The sequence below is a fragment of the Quercus suber genome, unplaced genomic scaffold (assembly GCF_002906115.3).
Source record: "Quercus suber isolate HL8 unplaced genomic scaffold, Cork oak 2.0 scaffold_20, whole genome shotgun sequence".
NCBI classification, from domain to species: domain Eukaryota; kingdom Viridiplantae; phylum Streptophyta; class Magnoliopsida; order Fagales; family Fagaceae; genus Quercus; species Quercus suber.
This window is the reverse complement of record NW_027069485.1, coordinates 4256-23649: the sequence shown is the minus strand read 5'-3', so window position 1 is coordinate 23649 and position 19394 is coordinate 4256. Positions and strand designations below refer to the sequence as shown.

At 34.9% G+C, this 19394-nt stretch overlaps 2 protein-coding genes across 3 annotated transcripts; both read right to left on the bottom strand.

The window, feature by feature from the left end:
• Positions 1 to 575: 575 nt before the first annotated feature.
• Positions 576 to 5580, bottom strand: LOC136062867 (kinesin-like protein KIN-8A). Of its 2 annotated transcripts, none has more exons than XM_065762516.1 (7): positions 4409 to 5580; positions 3490 to 3763; positions 3082 to 3132; positions 2895 to 2987; positions 2436 to 2801; positions 1388 to 2071; positions 576 to 1031 (listed from the first exon to the last, which is right to left on the bottom strand). In XM_065762516.1, the coding sequence occupies exons 1-7, from the start codon at positions 5224 to 5226 to the stop codon at positions 927 to 929; spliced, it is 2391 nt and encodes a 796-aa protein (XP_065618588.1). In that variant the 5' UTR covers positions 5227 to 5580; the 3' UTR covers positions 576 to 926. The 2 variants fall into 2 exon arrangements, with proteins under 2 accessions (XP_065618588.1, XP_065618592.1); XM_065762520.1 differs by having other exon boundaries at positions 576 to 965; positions 4409 to 5578.
• An 8474-nt stretch (positions 5581 to 14054) lies between these two features.
• Positions 14055 to 18853, bottom strand: LOC111997086 (piriformospora indica-insensitive protein 2). Its single transcript, XM_065762880.1, has 6 exons — positions 18839 to 18853; positions 18625 to 18714; positions 17689 to 18429; positions 16955 to 16976; positions 14819 to 14917; positions 14055 to 14461 (listed from the first exon to the last, which is right to left on the bottom strand). The coding sequence occupies exons 1-6, from the start codon at positions 18851 to 18853 to the stop codon at positions 14121 to 14123; spliced, it is 1308 nt and encodes a 435-aa protein (XP_065618952.1). The 3' UTR covers positions 14055 to 14120.
• Positions 18854 to 19394: the final 541 nt, after the last annotated feature.

Genomic DNA, 19394 nt, shown 5'->3' with positions numbered 1-19394 from the left:
AACAAAATATAAAGCAAATCGAGCCAGCAGGGAAAATAAAAAGGACAATTTAAGAGCATAGTTTAAAGATGAAGATGAAGCTTTATGCATGTATTACAAAAGAAGGGAAGGATGTGCAAGGAAAATGACTGTGATTTGCTCCATACAGTGCAATTTTTTTTGGAATAAGTTACTCTACAATGCATTGTAAAAAAGACTTCCAACTATACACCTCCCAAAACACAACCCTCACCTGAATTAAAAAGGAAAATCAGAGAAAAAGAACATTTGTTAAGTTTAAATGTTGAAACTCATTCTTATACCAACACACACTAAACCTTTAACCAAACATTGATGGAATCCTCTAATACAGTGATGATATCTTATGGAATGGAATCCACATGAAATGAGAAATTATATAATTTAAATTACCATCATTCCTAAGCAATTAAATAAACTTGTTTCTCATTTTAGCTTGGGGCATTAGATTATCAGAGAAGCATTGGAATAGAACTTTTAAATTAAAAACAACCTTGTTTCATATGTTGTGTTAGGCAGAAAAACAACTAAAATAAGATTCTTGAAACGAATTAACATGTATACAAATCATTTTTTAGTGTACTCCGAATATGGCTAAGAACTAGGAATAAATAAGGTGGGAGCATTGTTTGATGAAGGGATTGTAAAAAACGAGCTAATGAGATATGTACGTTCTAGTAACCTTAATTGAATATATCGATTTAGAAAAGAATAACACAATGAGCAACACATTTCCCACTGTGGGCTTGGTTGATAACAAGATAAGTAGAGGAAAACACATACACCACCCACCAAGCAATAATTTTCTTCATGTTGAGACTCCAGCTCGAGCAGAACATGGTAGACTTCCTGCCTTGTAATCGCCTTTAAGTTGTTTCTTCTCTCATCCAAGTTCTCTTCTTCATTTGTTACTTCAATGGCTCGGGCTTTTGACGAGCAAAACCTGGCTGCAAGATGTAATTGACAATGTGTGGTCCGAACATGAACACAAACCAGAAACATGGATATGCGAGCTGCATCAGTTGCAGAAGAAAGGAATACATAAAATATAAAAGAAAATGGGAGGCTCATGGCTTTTATGTGGTAAAGAAAGTTGGTTTCATGAGGAAGCCCAATTAGAGGCATCATTCATGCATGTATCTTCAATAGGTCACTTACAATTAAGGGGGCCATGCTCCAATCAAAGCCCATTATAGGAAATGGCACAAATTGTGAGTTGGTGGGGGGGGTGAATTTCAGAGAGTTAAGTCATATTAGAGGCATCATTCATGCATTTATGGGTACTCACATATAGTTGCATGTATGGCACTTCTGAACTGACCTACACTTTTTAAAGAGAAAACAGCAAGAAGGGAGATAATCACATTACCTGAAGAAGCATGGAGGGAGCTGCAGCAGGTTCAGAGATTACATGGCTCCTTGTTTTTCTTCCATTTAATGTAGCAATTGATGGGCTGTTAGCTGTTGTTATGTCCCAAAAGCTTCTTTTTTTAGCTGTAGGGACTGGTGACCGGAAACGGTGACTAGGGCTCTTTAAGTCACCAGTGCTTGGCTCCTTTGGCCGCAAGCTAGCCCTTGTGACTACCCTCTTGACTCCTTCCACTTTCACTTTTGATGGATTTTCACTCTTGCGTGAGAGGTCACGAATGAGATCATCCTTTTGCTTTAGCTGCAAAGTATGATCTTTTTTCATTTTCTCAATTTCTGCCTCTAAAGCTTTCACAATCTGCCGAAGCTCTCTAGCTTCTTCCTCTGCTCCTTTTTTCTTGGATTCTGGTGTGAAACAATTCCCAGATAAGAAAGAAGGTTTAGATTTTCTTTTTGCATTTGGTTGGGCTGTAGCAGTGGGAGGAGTCAATAGAGAGGTAACTGAGGAAGGGGTTGGAGAGGCATGTGCAGCCAAGGATTGGGCTTGGAGGGTAATTAGTTTATGTTGCTGGCGGGCCAGCTGCACTCTCAATTCACGGTTCTCTTTCTGCAATTCGAGTAATAGCTTGGCTTGATCAGTTTCGGATTCAGGCACTTGGTGCAATTCTTCATTTACCTCACATGCCTGCAGTGTTAGATGACAGGGAAATTGTTGTTACATATTATTTCGAAGATAAATCAAGAATCAGCTAGCCATGAAAACTCGGCAGAACATCTATAAATGATTAGATATATTGTATAGAGTGCCAAAAGAATTTTATCTTTTAAATAAAGAAATAAAAGAAGCATATTGCCATGCCATCAGGACTGTAACAACTAGATAAATATATATCTGTTTGAATTGTAAACAGTCGAGAGATTTCTATCACAAAGAGTGTAAACGAATGAAGTATTGTATTCTTGAAACACTTCTAAATTGACAGAAAACTGTCACAAAATTGTGATATACACTATTGCAGTTGAAAGTATTAGAGGATTTGAGGATGAACCTTAGTCCGAATCTCCTTGGCTCTATCAGCCCAATGAAGTGTGTTTTGGGTTTCACCAAATGAGAGATTGCTTGGGCTAATATTGGCGATCATTACAGTGTTACAAGCTCCTCCTAGCGAGTCCTTGAGAAGTTGGGTGAGCTTTGAATTCCGGTATGGTATGTGTTTCTTTCCCTCCACAAGGGCATTGATACAGCTGCTTAGTGCAAGAAGTGAACGATTTATGTTGGCACCCTCGAGAGATCTAAGTGTTCTCTGATCTGTAGCAAGAGCTCTCTCTGACCCAGCAAGATCAATCAGTGAGAGCTTGCCTACTCGGTTCACTACATTCATGGAAGCATCTTTAACCCGGTATTCAACCACAACCTGGATATTACATAAGATAGCAAAACAAAAGAATGAATCAACGTGATCATAAAACTTTAGAGAATCAAGAAGGCCATATATGCCGGTAACTACCTGCAGAATAGCGTGGGAACGTGAAGAAGTTTCATTGACACGAGTTGGTTCGGTGGTTCGGTTTAGGTTTCCTTGTTGAAGCAATGCCATCACCTGCAATAACCCAAATAAAAGCAATGACTAATCTTAATCCCCATTTTATCAGCTATCCTAACTACCAAATTATCATGAAGAGGAGGAATGTTACTTCGTCTGTAGAATAAGCTCTGTATTGTGTAAGACCTGCTGCCACGATCCCCTGCAAAAATTATTGAACGATCTCCTTTATACCCAATACCATTTTTCAAAATATCCAGAAATCAGTAATAAGATTTTCTTGATAAGTTTTGGAGATGTTTATAGTTTATTAGGGAATTAAATGTGACAATTTATATGATAACAAACATGCAGTTGTGTAACACTGGTTTTTCACATAAATGCATGCAATGAACTTTGTTAAGTGTATGTAACCAATCAAAAGGTAATTTGCAAATTATGTCAAATGCTAGAATTTATAACACACATGAGACATGATTCTTACAAAAACAATGTAAATTCAGTTCATTTTGTTCTAAATAGTAATAGGGAATGTAGTGGAATATTCTAGAGAGCGGACCTGTTTATCTTCTCTAAGTACCAAAGGCCTTCCAGGGGAGAGTAAGTCCCGGACAGTTTCATTATAAACCTCAAGATAAGAGAGATGAACTGCATGGTTTCCATCAGAGCTCCTTTGCCTTATCTTGGTGAAAAGATCCTTAATTGCCAAAACCATCACTCCAGGATTCTCGACTGTACCTAGCATTGTATATGTTTTCCCAGCTCCAGTTGCACCATAGCAGAATACCGAACCATTCCTTCCCTGCAGAACAGCTTCCACTAGCTCTGCTGTCCTGAAAATAAAAATGGATACTCTTTTTATTAAGTGTCTTTCATTAATTAAAAGAATAGGCTATTGACTTCTCGATGAAATCACAAAAGGTAGGGAAACCAATAAAAAGAAATTTAATTCCATGTAATATTGAAGTATAGGCAAAATTAGCCGCAATCTTTGATTTCTTAGCATGAAATGCTCCTTCTGTTTGGTTGCTGAGAAAAAAAAATAGGAATAGAGAATAACTTATATATGATTCAACACTCAACCTCAGCAAACAAAACCCTTAATTTTACTGAAACTAATGATACCACTAGCTTAGTTGTGTTGAGGTTTCAAATTTTAAAAACCAATACAACAATAATGAATCACTATAAGACTCAGTTCATTTTCCTTTTCTCGATCTCAACTTCTCAGCAAGCAAACTAATGCTTAGGAAAGGATAACAATACTAATATGAACAAACGGCTGGACAGGCCATTGAAACAAACACAATTACTTTGATTACAGCTTGGAGAGCTCAATTAAAGCAAGATCTAATCTTTTATGGATATAATAACCAGCATTCTCAGCAACCATATAAAATGTTCAATGATTCATAACATCATTGAGATTCAAATATAGCAAAACCAATTAACAGATCTCAAATTTTTTGCACACTCACGTTGTCAAATAAACATCCTGTTGAGTAGCATTGTCTGGAAACGAAGCATCAAAGGTGAAATGCCGTCCACGAAGCCTCTTTAGCCTCAGATAATCGTTCTCATGCGCGAATTCCGTCAGATAAACATCCCTTCGATTCAAAATCCTGACACAACACCGCGAACCCGCCTCCTTTTCCTTCTTAGCCAAAGGCCTAAGCCTCACGAACACAAGAATCCGACTCCTGCCCGTGCTAGAATTCTCCGAAACAGTCTCCAATCTCTCAAATTCTTGCACATTCTTGCTCACGCCCACGCCTTTAACCTCCGGTGGCGGCCCTGATGTCCCCATTGAGAGCTTCCGCGCCACTGTGGTCGAGGCTGCAGCCTTCCTTGGGCACGAAAACCCGACAATTCGATCTGAACCAGCCGCCAAATTCTCCTTGGCTTCGTGTATTGGAGGCTGAGGGAGCACAAAAGTTCTTGTGACTGTTGAATTAGGTGGCATTGTGGGCATTGTGTTCTCTCTCATCACAAGGTTTGGCTTTGATTGCTTGTCTTCTTTCTTACAAGAACCACCAAGGAGATCAATACTCGGGTGGGTCCGAAACCGGAGCTCTTCTTGCCTCAAAGACTGGTTCTTGAGAGCTGCAGAAGCTTGCTTTTGCTGCTCATACAAAAGGGTCAGTGCTCTCATCTTCTCTTTGAGGCCATGATGTGGGTTTCTCAAAGGAACACTCAGATAGGTGTCTTCTTGACTTGCTCTAGTCCTTGTTCTCTGTTCTGGGCTTGGCTCATTTTGTCCATGGTTGTTGATCTGAGACCTTGTTGACACTGGCATTCTATAAAACTTTTTTTTTTCTCCTCACTATCCAAACATGCCCAGAAAATATTTTCACTGACCCAGTTGATGAAACAGCTCAAAATGCCAGAAAGTTGAAAACTTTTTCCCGGAAACTAACAAAAGAAGAAACTTTGCAGGGAAAATCAATGAGAAATATAGAGGAATGAAGATGAATGAGCAGTACTGAAATCTTTGCAATTGAAAGAGAGGAAAGAGCAAGATTCTGTGTATTTCGGGAATTAAATTTGGGGGATCTGAGCCGTTGGTTTGGATGTGGAAATGGACGGTTAGTAATGAAGCGGGGAAAATGGTTTTTGAAGAGAGTTGCTATCAGCACTCAACTTTTTTACTTCTTCCAGTTCAGCCTTTGCAGTTGGAGTTTTGACTTTTAGGTGTGTTTGAAGAGTGGAGTGGAATAAGTGAAAAGTGGAGTGCTGGTAGAGTTTTGATTTTGAAAAATATTTTGAATGGGTTTGTCTGTAACGGTCAAATCGTTGATTGTCAGACTCAAACGGTTAACTATTGAAAAATGTGGGGCCCAGTTGGGAAATATTTTTATGATTAGAAATTATTAAAGAGATATAATCTTTTTCAAAGTAAGTAAAGGAAAGTGTGTAATCTACGGTGAAGGTGCACTGTATCCAATGTCACACAATGTAATGGAGGAGTCAAATAAATGGTCAACTAAATGGATGGCCTAGATCAATGATCACTTATTTTTACATGTTAGTTATTTACAATATGAGTTGGATTCATCACGTGGATGAATGATGACAAACTATGCTCTATAACTTTCCCTCAAAAGAAGCATCACTGTTTAAACTTTTTTTTTTGATAATCACATCACTGTTTAAACTAGTAATTCTTTTTGATTTACCCTAAACATAACTTATTTAAGGTTTTTTTTTTAACCTTTAAAGCCCCAATACGGCAATACTACGAATGAAATGATTGTGTCATTTGTGAAGTATTTATCTTTCCTCCACCATTAGTACCCCACCCAAAAAAAAAAAAAACATTTTCCTCTACCATTAGATCTAATCATCACAATGTGTGACATTAGGGTGGCTCTACATTTGAGTGAGGGTGATTTGCAAAAAAAAAAAAAAAATATACGTATACACTTGAAAAAAAAAATTATATACTAAACTATCTTATTGTAACTACTCTAATAAAAAAAACTTATATAAAATATGGTATAGACTCTCCACTTTTTATTTTTATTTTTTTATGTAATTTCCTCTTAATTATGCATTATCAAGTTTTGTAACTTACCTAAGAACTTTGTAATTCAGTTGGGTCACACCTTTTAATACCTTCAACACCCAAGTTTAAATCTACCATCCCAACTATGACCTTATAATTTTTTTTTTTTTTTTTTTAAGTTTTGTGGCTTACTTTAAAACCACACCAAATTTTATTAAGTGGATCAAACCTGCGTCTGCGTGCGTGTGTATAGTTGGTCAAGTCGCCAACCGTAAACATAGTAGAAGACACCTTTCTTTTTAGTTCTTTTGTTTGTTGATATTTGACTACATATATATATTTGTTAGAATGTGATATAATTATCCTTTACCACATTGGTCATCATATGTTTGTGAGTAGTTTATATTATGCCTTGCTTAGCCAAAAGGAAAACTTTTATCTTTTGCCTTCTAAGGCAGGCCAATAGAGCAACCAAATTATGAGAATTCATGCATGCTTTTGGAGTAAAATGCGTTGTCATGATGTTGTTATCTGTGTTTTTTGTGCGGTTCTTTTACTAATTTGTTGCTATAAAGCCTATAATGTACCCTTCTCATCATTGGAGTTAATCATGGTGTACTGCAACCTATGCAAGATGCTGATGTTGTTGTGTGCTGCCTGGTGTCCACAGCTTTGACGCGTGTCGGCAGACACGAAACCGATGGTTTTGTAATAGGCCATTTTAGGATTTAGGCATCATTATTTGGGGGTATTAAAGCCTCGCAACTATCTGCATTTCAACTTATTTGCATTGCTAAGTGCTGCGCCTGCGATGATGATCGAGTTCTATATATTGGCTCCACGTTTGGGCCGAAAGCCATTGTACATGGTTTTATAGTGCAATTCAGACTTGATTCACATCATTTGGGCATCAAATGGTTCATATAAGTATTAGATTAACAGTTTTAGAGAAAAAAAAAAGTATTTTTCTTTTGAAAACGAGAAAAAAAAAAGTATTTGATTAAAGAGACACAACACAAAAGCTATCTAGGGATTGTGCATTATGCCTTAAACCGCATCCACGCTTGGATTATTTACATTGTTTTTACTTTTCAATATTTAAGAGATAATGTTTATTTTTTTATATTAATTTATTTATGAAGTTTATATTAAAATGATACTTGTAATGTTAGTTTGGGTCTTTGGATATTTTGACTCAAATGTGCAATAACTAAAATGAATGTAGGTTTAAATAATTTAACGAGGGTCCAAATTAATAAATTTTTAGCCCAAAATTATTCACATTGCCATCAAATTCAAATATGTCTAGCTGTTAGTGTATAAGGTTGATCACACTTTAACATGATGTACCCCCTTCTGATTTATTTTACCCACAAAGGGTGACTTGTTTTACACTACGGTGAAGGGTTGTAACCAAAGAAGTCAATACCATTTCATATTGATCAGTACATTTGTATTTGCTTGTGAGAGAATAATTAAATCAAGAAACACTCAAAATTTTTCTAATAGGAAGATTTTATTAGGTTTTAACCCTACTTTGTGCACTTATATAAGCCACATATTAATTGCACAATTTTTAGAGGCAAGAAATAAGGTTGTAAACTGTGGGTGCAAGAGCCCACACCTAGTGTGCAATGTTTGGCTCCCCTTACTGTACACGATTGTCGTGCTGTAGGGAATACACCTTAGCCGAATGGACTAGAGCCAAATGGTTCATTGAGTTGTCACCTAGATTAGGTCTAGAAATCATAGATGTGCTCTATCTAAAATCTATGTCAAGTGTTAAGGTACAGAAATGGGAGGTGTTAGGTATCCAACTCTGCCCGACCCATGGGTTGGCCTTCACTTAATTCTATCAAACGGTCCTATAATAGGCTATCTCACACACACACACACACACACACACACACACACACAAATCCTACCCTATCATACATCTAATGATAGGGCTTTTCTCAAGTGATGTGGGATTAGGTTTGCATGCATTTTTCGTAAAAAAACCTTTCATTACATAACTTTCTGAAACTCTACGTGCGTGTGCGTGCTCAAGGGCACACACGCATGGTCTGTGCATGCATGTGCATGCAAGGATTTTCTCTTCCAAAACATCTTTCAAGATAACAAGCTCATTTAGCTAGGCCATAGACCAGTCATGGACCATTCTATTGATATTTCCACTGGGGAATGGGGGTTCGAGTTGTAAAAGGATACAAAATGAGGTGTTTAGATAAACATAAAAACCCTAAGGTATTCAAAGAGAAAAACCGTAGCCTCCAACGATCCTATGAGTTCAAAATGAGAATAAGGTGATTTTTCTACGACTATTGTGCACCAAGGGTTTTGTACCAAGCAATGTCTTCGGCATTGTATTGAAGACTTAATTTAGTCAAATGACATAAGTTAAAGACAATAAATCTAAAACTTTCAAATTAGAAATTTAAGCATTGCTTCGGAAGGAAATAATGATTACAATAATTTCCAAGAATTATGGGTCAAATATGCTTGTAATTATGTTTTTTTTTTTTTTTTTTTTTTTAAATTTTAATTTTATGAATGCTTGTAATTATATGTGGTGTTTGAATAAATTTTCTTTTGGAGGGATAAAAACCCAAAGATAATTTCAAGTTTAATTTTATAAGTAAATAATCTAAAGTCCAAAAAATAAAAAGAAACTCAATCCGACACTGATACATTAGCCCACTAAACCGAAATTTTGGGCAAGTTCAGGCTTATCGGGGTGTGGTTGGGCAGTAATCAGCCCTATCCACAACTATAAAATATTAAAAAAATTCAAATCCCAGATGAGAACTTATAACTTTTTCTTATTTTCTTCTAAAGTTTCATTCGACCAAACCCTAATCCTCAATTTGAATTGTATTTCACTGGTATGAGTTTAAGTATTAGCTTTCCGTTTCTATGGTTTAATATATTTCTTATCTTTTTTGTTACTCACATTGCATATTTTTATTCTCTGCAGTTTTTTTCCTCTTTCTTTGATTTTTCAAATCCTGGAATCCTAGAATTTGTGAGTTTGTACCTAAAGTCATTGATAAGTATTTGTTTATCTTCAAAGATACTTTGATCTTTCTTTATTTCATTGCTTGTCCTTGGGGTATCCATTAATGAACCATTTTAGAAAACTGTTTATGAAAAATTGAAAAAGCTGTTAAAAATTAGTTATTTTCTCATTTTTCAAAAAAATGCCTATTTCCTAAATTAGGAATCTATTATAATTGATTAGTTTTATATCATATATCTGTAATTTTTTTTTTAATTTCAATGAAATTCTAATTTTAACAAACAATAAATGAATATATATATATATATATATATGTAAGGGCGCGGTTAGGATCCTAAGCTTAAGAAGTTACTAGATTATGGCCCAAAGAGCCCAACACAATGAATTTGTAGATAGCAGGCTTAAAAACTAGGTTTTAACAAGTTGGACAACAATTATAATGGATCCAGATGACAAGAAAAACCAAGGTAAATAGGTTTTATGCAAAATAACTCTTCCTCGGCAAAGTCTGAGGAGAGTAGTTCTTGATTATATTCTTCTTAGATTTCATTACAATTTCTGTTCTTGGTGCTACAATGTTTTTCTTTACAAATTCTCAGATGAACCCCCTCATCTCTAGAAGATCCCTTACATTATATAGCTACTTTTGGCTGATCTTGGCCCCCATATTTGTTGATTATGCAGGCCACTACTTGAATGTTTGTCCCATCAGACGCCCTCCCAAGCCTTCTGTAAGTTGCGGCAACCAAGATATCACTGTTCAGTGGTCTTCTTTACATAAATGCGGCTAGGGTGTTTGGTGAGGTGCATTAAATGTGGTGGTAGCTACTATCTCCCCAATCACATCAGGGTTAACACCTTCTCTGAAGTTTTTCCTCTATAATGTGGCCCCCTCTGGTAGTGTGCCATTGACGTGGCCATGACTCGCCTCTCCGTCCTTACCATCTAAGTGTATGGGCTCCTTGAAATTGTATTGGCCTCCTCGACATTGGGTATGACACGTGGCGTGATTACTTTATTAAATTTTCGTATCCCACAATATATATATATATATATATAAGCAATCCTTTAAGAGTGCATTTGGGAATTTTTTTTTTTGGCCTTTTGTCTCAATATTTTTTTACAAATAACCTAACTGTTTATTGTTTTTTAAATAATCTAGAATTTAGCCTTTTGCCACACATTTAATATAGAACTTATTAAAAACTATATCTATTCTAAATACTATGTAAATAAACTAAAAAAAAATACTATTCCCGAACATACTCTAAGAAGAGTTAAACAGTAAGGCAATACCTCAATCCTAAAATTTCAAACTTTTTACTATAGTTCTCAAAGGGAGAGGGTTAGGTCCAGTTTTTTTTGTGCACTAGACTAGATGGGATTTTGCCACATGGCAGTTTCCTATCGGGTCCAGTGCACAAGACAATGGACCCAAGTTGAGCCTATTCTCAAATTAGCAAATACCAAAATGTCTTGTCAAACATTTGAAACGTATCAAGTGGCTATGGCTATTTTACTTTTTGACGTCTTTAGGGTAGCTATCAACCCCATTTTTTATATGACTTATTCTAACAAAAGAAAGATTATTTTTAGGTTTTAACTCTATGTGCACCTATATAAACCACATATTGCACAACTTTGAGAGGCAAGAAATAAGGTTGTAAACGCAGAAACCTTAAGATATTTAGAGAGAGCATGATTTGCAAACTTAGATTGTTCAATAAACTATAAAAGGGAGATGTTCAAGATTTTTAAGGTCAGACTGAAGTCAAACCGAGGTTGAACTATGATGACATTATAATTAATTTAGTAATTATTTAAAATATAAATAAATATATTAAATTAGTACAAATAGAAAAATGAACTAAAATAGTCCAATTAAATATAGAGATCTATCTTTTAAATATATATATTTTTCAGATCATATCTTTCACAAGGCAAATAAGAAATATCAATTCCTAAGCAAAGATAGATATAATATTTCTTTAAATATATTTATAATATACATCATAAATTTAATTATTTGATAAAAGCCCATATAATTTATTAAGTATCATCACAAATACAAATTGCAAATTCATATCTAAGCCAACCAATAACATATTTATATAATATAAGACTAGTTAACTTTATAAAAAAAAAAAAAATCAATGAAATATTTCTTATTTCATATTCAACCTCTTCTATTTATATCAGTTCGAATTCTCTATTTTGGTTCAAACTTTCAGACTCAACCTTGTTTAGCAACATCAAAGAATTTCTATTTAAGTGATGATGGTAACGTGGCTCTTTGTTTTTTTTTTTTTTTGAATTTTTTTTTTAAAATTTAAAAATATATAATTACTGACCGATATCTGTTTTCCGACCAAAAGAAGGAGCTGTGCAAACTGTAAAACTGGCCACAGTTCTTAGAACCATATGGTCTAATCTCAATTTGAGTGGTTCCATACTTTTTTCTCATAGAGAGGTTTCTAGAGTTAAAAAAACCGCAATTGTGAAAGGTTCATGGTAAACCAAGTCGGACCATATGGTCAAGTTCAGGTCTGAGAACCTTGAGAAAGAGAACCTTAGTCTCTAGCTATTGAACCTATAAGTTCAAAAAGCGAATAAGGAGATTTTGCTATGATTATTGTGCACCAAGGATTTTCCGATTTTGTACCAAGCATCATCTTTAGCATTAATGTATTGAAGACTTATGATGTATTCCAAGTGAAGCTGCTACAAAATTAATCTATTGCAATCAAGTTTGTTGGAAATTTAGACCCCTTAAACACACAGATTGCGTAGCCTAGATTAATTAGCCAAGTTGTTACTTAGTCAAATTATGTAATTCTAGGTTAAAGCAATCAAATAATCATATCAAGATATAAAGCAGCGGAATAATAAATAACACAAGATATGATCACCCAGGAAACCACTCGGTAAAAACCTGGGGAGGATTTGACCCACCGATCCTCAAGGCATAACAGAATTCACTATGAAAGAATTGAAGTTCTTACAGAAGGACTACAAGCTCCCCGCTCGACTTCCTAATGCTACCCACCAGTAAAACTTCCTAACACGACCACGCGCAGGCTCCGAATCCACGGACTACTTCTTTCTTGAATTCTTCAATCAGCTACAAGCTCCCCACTTGCTTTTCTTTTTAAGTTCCAATGGTTGCAACTATAATGATCTTCAAGATGTTGAAATCATCTCTACCTTGAAAACCCTAAGTTTTGTGTAAAGGAAATCTCCTCAAAGATCTCACACGAGATTCACACAAAACAGCAATGTATGAGCAACAAAGCAATATGGACAACACTCAAAAACGTGGCTAGGGTTTAGTTTATATACCTAGGGTAAAAACACAAAACCCTAAACGTTTAATGAAGTAGGGCTGAGTTGGAAAATCTGCAGAATATTCAACCTGTGCGATTTTCGATCGATCGAGTCTATTCTTCGATCGATCGAGCCAGGCCGAAAGTCCCAAGTACTTTTGCAGCCACTCGATTCCAACTTTACAATATTAAACTAACTTTGAGCAATTCTAAACAAGACTAAATACACTGTTTTGATCATGGTTTGCCAAGATTACAAATTAGAGTTCTAAATACAAAAACTCCTAAGACCTTAGAACCTAACAAAGTTGTTGAAGTCAAACACAAATGGGATATTTGTACATTGAAGAGATTCATGAAGTAGAAGAGTCTAATTGGGTTGGAGTTGGGTTCAAATAGCGCTCATATATAATTTCTATTGTAGGTTGTAAGTTTGAGATCAAGTCAATTTTTTTTTTCGTTGCAATTGATTACAAAAATCATTAGTATCGAGTTATTGCAATGATTTCTTTATTTTAAGTTGTTGCAACAAATTTTCTTAATGTATTAAAGTATTAAGACTACCTTTCACACTCAATGCAATGTGGTGTAATTTGAAATTTCTACAAACTGACATAGTTGGCTTGGCGTAAAAAACCAATCCTATAACTGACCCATCGAGCTAATAAACACCCCTGTATATTATTTAAATAAATGGTAAATTTATTATAAATTTTACAATAAAAGCATTAAAAACTAATGTGGTAATAAATGTGATTGGTACTAAATTAATAACATAATAAATAAATATTTGAATTATTCCATGTCAATTTATAAAGTTTATGTAGTGTTTATAGCTTTTCTACTTTAACCCTATTTTCCCCCTCAAAAAAAAAAAAAAAACTTTAACCATATTTCCCTTTTCTTTCTCAAAGTAAGAATCTTTAGTATTTAACCTAAAATATTAAGACTAAATGTTTATTTATTTACTTTTTTTTATATAGAGAAAAAGACTAAATGTTCTAATTGAGTCTAGTGAACATGAACTTTTAGCTTTTCTTTTCTTTAATAAATTAGACAATTAGAATTCCCTTCCTAAAGAGTCGACGCTAAAGTAAAAAACTCAAGGAGCTTACAAAAAACTTACATTAAAAAAAAAAAAAAAATCATCACCAGAATAATATAATTATGGATAATATGCCAAATAAAAGTATAAAACCCTCTTCCGAAAATAATCAGACCTTCAGAATAAAAGCAATCACATAATGGAAAACAAATTCAGTCTCATCTAACGTTCCTTCTCTAATCACTAAATCAAAACGATGAAAAAAAGAAGAAAGGAATACTAAGAAATAGCATTGTATTCAAATGAAAAGGAGCCCAAAGAATGACACCATAAACAGCACACTGATTGGAGAAGAAATGGCAGCCATCTCCACTGCACCACTCTTATGTGATGATACTGTTGTGGTGTTCTCTTTGGAGGACAGAGGCGGGGCGGTTTCTGGCTCCAAAACTTTGATGATCATCTTCTGTCCCCTCTCGCAGTGTCCAGCAACCCCACTGATGAAATAGAACAAGCCAGGTTTATCCAATTTGAAGACAGTGGCACCGTTATTGGAGAAGAATACAGGACGAGCCGAGTGACATTTATCGTACTCTTCCGCAGTCACCACCAAAACTGAGTCTTTCTTGTACTTGAAATCTGAATTCATATTACAAAGTCTCAAAATGGCATAATTATAATAATTTTTCTTTGTTTCTTTGTCAAGTGATAATGGTTAAAAATTTTGGTGGGTTACAATTAAGAGTACAGGTTTGAACCTATATGATGGTTGTGTACTTGTACTATGCTATGTGAAGTCCTTTAAGATTCAACATAAATCATTGAGAAGGAGTTTTTTGGACATTAACAAATCATGCATTATTAGGTTATATTAATGACTCAGTTTATGTTCCTACTTGTTTTAGACACATATTATTGCATGAAGAAGGAAAAATGTTACAAATGACACACAAAACAAGATTCAAAGAGAAAAGTTGTTTCAAATGTGATACTTACGAACAGTGTCATCGACCTTGAACCTATTTTGAGAAGCCCACTGATTGTACATCTCGTGGTTCCTAGACTTGGGAAGCACCCAGCCACCATCGCCGCCAACTTCGAATTCAGTGGATGTTACAAAGAAGAAATGGTTGAAAGAGGAACAAAGAATCATGAGAAGAAATGCTTTGCAGGAGAGCATGAAGAGAGAAGCCATTTTTGGGAGCTCTAGCTAGCTAGGGGAGGAAAATTGATCGTGCAAGTTTTTAACGACTATGGATAATACTGATCAGTTGGACTTAAAAAGAGTGTTAAATTTGAAGTTTGTTACTGACGCAGAGAGAGAGGATTATGAGGAGTGAGAAGTGGAGGTGGCGGTGAGATTGTTGGAGCATGGAGATAAGATTGGCGTTAAGCAAGGGCAGGGCTATCTTTGACTTGGTACACCATTAACAACTGCTTTAGTTTTCAGAGAGCTGATTCTGTTGAGTAAAATCAGCAACGTGTAGAGTCTTCAGTCAGGGCAGTGTTATCGGAATTTGGAAGTCAACTAATGTCGTAAAGGTTTATGGTAAAGAAAAGTGTTATATTTTTATTGTACTTTCACAATAAATTATAAGTGGTAATTTGTTATTGATTCTAATTTGTATCTATAACTTAAATTACTTTTTTGCTCACCTATAACAATTAATAACAACTTACTACTTAAAATTTGTTGTGAAAGTATTATAAAAATGTTGTGAATATATCATTGATGGATGATTGAATCTTATTGTCATTATCATCACCATTTTCATCTTAATAGTGTTTTTTTTTTTCTTTTCAATTTTAAATAAGGTTTAAGAATAGATTCAAGGGGGCGAAAGAGGCCAGGGGAATCAGCCCATCTTCATCCTCAAAAAAGGCCTAAAGTGAAATGAATGAGATGGGTTAGAGTCTCTAAGTTGAACAAAGAAGCCCAACGGGCCATGTTGTGGGTCAGGCCATCATAGGACTTGGGGCAAAAAAGAAAAGTAACACTCAAGAAGTGAGAAAATAGATTATAGATATCCAACATTAATTGTTTAGAGGCTGTTTAGCCACCTTTTTTTGGTCACTCAATTTCCGTCACTCATCACTCATTACTCATCACTTATCACTCATCACTCATCACCCATCACTTTAAAATTAATACCCGTTTGGCCCATCACTGAAATGCAATAACTCAACATTTTTCACATTATTTTGTGGGCCCCAGCTCTGTCACCCACTGCAGCTTTTTTTTTTCTTTTTCCTTTTTTCACTGGGTTTGGTGAGTTTCCCAGTGAAAACACAAAAAAAAAAAAAAAAAAAAAAAAAAACCCAGCCAACGGAAACCAGTGAAAGAAAAAGAAAAAAAGGACCAAACCCAGAAAGTGAAAAGAGAAGAAAAGAAGAAAAAAAGAAAAGGAGAATAGAAAAGAAAAGAAGAAAAAAAAAAAAAAGAACTAGACCCAAAAAGTGAAAAGAAAAGAAAAGAAAAGAAGAAGAAGAAGAAGAAGAAGAAGAAGAAGAAGAAGAAGAAGAGCAGACAGTCCCAGACCCGTGAAAGACAAAAAGAAAAGAAAAAAAAAAGAAAGAGAAAAGAAGATAAAGAGGGAGCAAAAATCTGACTGTGGGACCAGCTGTGTGATGTTATTTACAAGTTTGCCATTGAAAACAGAAAACTGAATACTGAAAACAGCCAAAAATTGTTTTCAGTTTTTACAACTCATAACTCAAAAAGTAGATAATTGAGTATTAGAAACAGAGTTATGAAAACAAAGAAATTGTGCAGGTAAACGAGTATTCTGCTATGGGTCCCACCATTTTTGAGAATTGAGTTATGGAAACTGAGAATTGAGTTATGAAAATTGTCAATCCAAACAGCCTCTTAATATCCTAGAAAAGTACTCTAGTCTTGGGATGTTGATGGAATCAACTATTTGAGATCCCTTTTGTTTATAGAAGTGTTTAGTTGTTTGCAACCTTTCAAAAAGAGACAATCCTAAGAAGAGTTGTGTCTCTCTCAAGATTTACAACCTTACCCAAACAATGCAACCATATTATGAAACAAATCACTTTTTTTCATAGGTGGAATAATATATACAAGAGTTTACCATGTTATGATGATATGATGTGATCATCCCTAATTACTTACAAATAGGGAGTGAAATTGCTAAAATATATGGCAATTTTTTACTAAAGAATTTTAAGCTCCTTTAAATTTTGGTTTTCCCTTTCCACGCAATGTCAGATATACACTTTTTACAAAAGGTTTTACAAGTTATATATTATTTTTTTATTTACCAATTATTACTCATCACATCTGCAATTTGTTATAAAATTTATAAAAAATTTATAACTCTAATATTTTCCCAATTTTAATATAGCTGGGTGTCCTACTTTGAGCAATGGATATTATGACTTAACTCTTGAACAATAATAAAAACTTCTAACAAAAGAGATTGTATAGGATATATAGTCATGTATCATATGGAAACGGCTTAGCCCATATGATATATAGTCATGTATTTTTTATTTTTTTCATCTAGATTAATTAATTACTACGAGATTCATATATAATTGTAGTTGTTGCATGGTCTTTGGGGCTACATTTGTCAATTTAAAACCCATTCTGTTATTCAAAAGTCAAGAAGACACACTACAATTAGACCTAGCTACATCAAAGAAAGTACAAATATGATTTCATGCACAATAAAAGCTAGCTAACCAAACCCATTACTCCCACAGATTGAGCCTCCCAAAGAAGCTGCAAAATGGGAATTTTGATTCCAGTTCCCCTCCATTACTCGTCTTGGAAATAATTTGAAACTCTCTCAGGGATTTTAGTCTCTTTCTTGCTTACATGGTTTTACCCCATGAGGAACATTGCTTGTTGACAACATTAATTCAGCCTGGTAACATATATTCGGATTGTTCCAAGCTCCAAAACGCTTTCCCATTTTCCTATAAAACCCTTCCGAGAATTCAAGTTTCCCTGCCAAATCGTTTTCATAAAGGTAAAGAGCACTAATACAAGGCAGAGATGCCAGCCTTGGAGAAGGACTTCCCGAGAGATTGTTGTTGTTAAGCCCCAAAAATCTCAGCCTTTTCAATTCTGTCATGGACTCTGGAATGTTCCCTGTCAAACCCATGTTAGAAAGATCTAAAAATTCCAAGTTTTGTAGATTTTGCCACTGGATTCCATTGAGATTACCCCCTAGTAAGGGGTTGTTGGACATCACCATCTCTTTTAAGGAAACCATTCCTTGAAGTGACTGAACTAACCCACCAGAAAAGTTGTTTCTCCCAAGGTCCATTAGTGTGAGATTCTTTAGGCTTCCAATTGTACTTGGCAGCTCTTTCTCCAACATATTGTTGCTTAAGTCTAGCTTTAGGAGTGAAGTCAAATTTCCCAAAGTCCAAGGCAAAGATCCGGATAGCTTATTCATGCTTAAGTCAAGTATTAAGAGCTCCTTCAAGCCTCCAAAACTTGATGGAATCTGACCAAATAACTTGTTTCCACCAAGAACTAGTCTTCTCAAATTCACTAAACTGCCCATTTCCTGTGGTAATTCACCTGTCAATCCATTTTCTAGTAGCACTAGAGATTCGAGGCTTTTAAGGTAACCAAAACTGGTTGGAATTGTTCCAATGAGACCAGGGTTTGATCGAAACTCTAAGGATTCTAAGCTTTCTGTGAACTTTTCCCAGTTTGAAGTGGGGATTCTTACTGGTTTTTGGTGTGGTGAAAAGAAGCAATTGAAGAATGAGAGTTTTCTGAGGTGCTTGAGCATGAATAAGTGATGAGTGAATTCTGCACTTCTAGTACACCGGAGAGAGTTGTCATAAACTGGTCCAATGTTCAGTGCACTGACATACCAAAATCCATTATAAAGATCACAAGACACTCCCTGCAAAAGGTTATCCAAACCAAAATTTCAGAGAAGGAATATATAATAACAGTTCAAACGACAACATTCTTTGATAGGTGACCAATCAAATACATCAATTACACCAACATTATTTGATACATACCGAAAATAATATCATAGAATATTTGGAGAAAAGGTAGTAATCATTTGTGTAATGACAAAAGGTGAACAATGGATTTTTCTAAATATAGTAAAAATCCAGCCGATTGAAGTGATAAAAATCAGGAAAGAAGTAAAAAATAGTATATTTTCCATAGGTAGATTTTGTATTTTTCAAAGGCACCGTTCTCATCCTATTTCATAGTTGAATGATCCTTTTTGTCCAAAAATTATAAATAAATAAATAAATAAGAGAAAGAAAACTAAAAGAAAGCATAATCCAAGAATTTGTTTTGCTAAGGCTTCATACATATCAGAATAATTTTCTACTAGACACTGCTCATCTGAGCTTAAATTGTAATGAAATGAACTGGATGAGGTCCCTTCTTAGCAATAGCATGTAACTTTCATTTTCTAAAATTGTGCCAAGATTATGGTTGTGAATGTCCTTCATTTTGTTGCCAGCATGAAAATGTAAAACTTGAAATTAGTTGTAGAATGATTTTAACATCATTATGTTTGAATAATATCTATCATGACTGTTCCAATATTGGGGAGAG

Excerpts from the sequence above, each read along its gene's own strand:
- LOC111997086 (XM_065762880.1), bottom strand. Across the intron at positions 16,977-17,688 it reads TAATGTTGTCAACAAGCAAT|CAATTTCACTCCCTATTTGT; the intron begins GTTCCTCATGGG and ends CATATATTTTAG. Across the intron at positions 14,918-16,954 it reads ATTTCACTCCCTATTTGTAA|TTGGCGGCGATGGTGGCTGG; the intron begins GTAATTAGGGAT and ends CTGAATTCGAAG.
- LOC136062867 (XM_065762516.1), bottom strand. The coding sequence starts at position 5,226 with ATGCCAGTGTCAACAAGGTCTCAGATCAACAACCATGGACAAAATGAG. Across the intron at positions 2,802-2,894 it reads GTTCCCACGCTATTCTGCAG|GTTGTGGTTGAATACCGGGT; the intron begins GTAGTTACCGGC and ends TGTAATATCCAG. Across the intron at positions 1,032-1,387 it reads CTCCCTCCATGCTTCTTCAG|CTCGCATATCCATGTTTCTG; the intron begins GTAATGTGATTA and ends CAACTGATGCAG.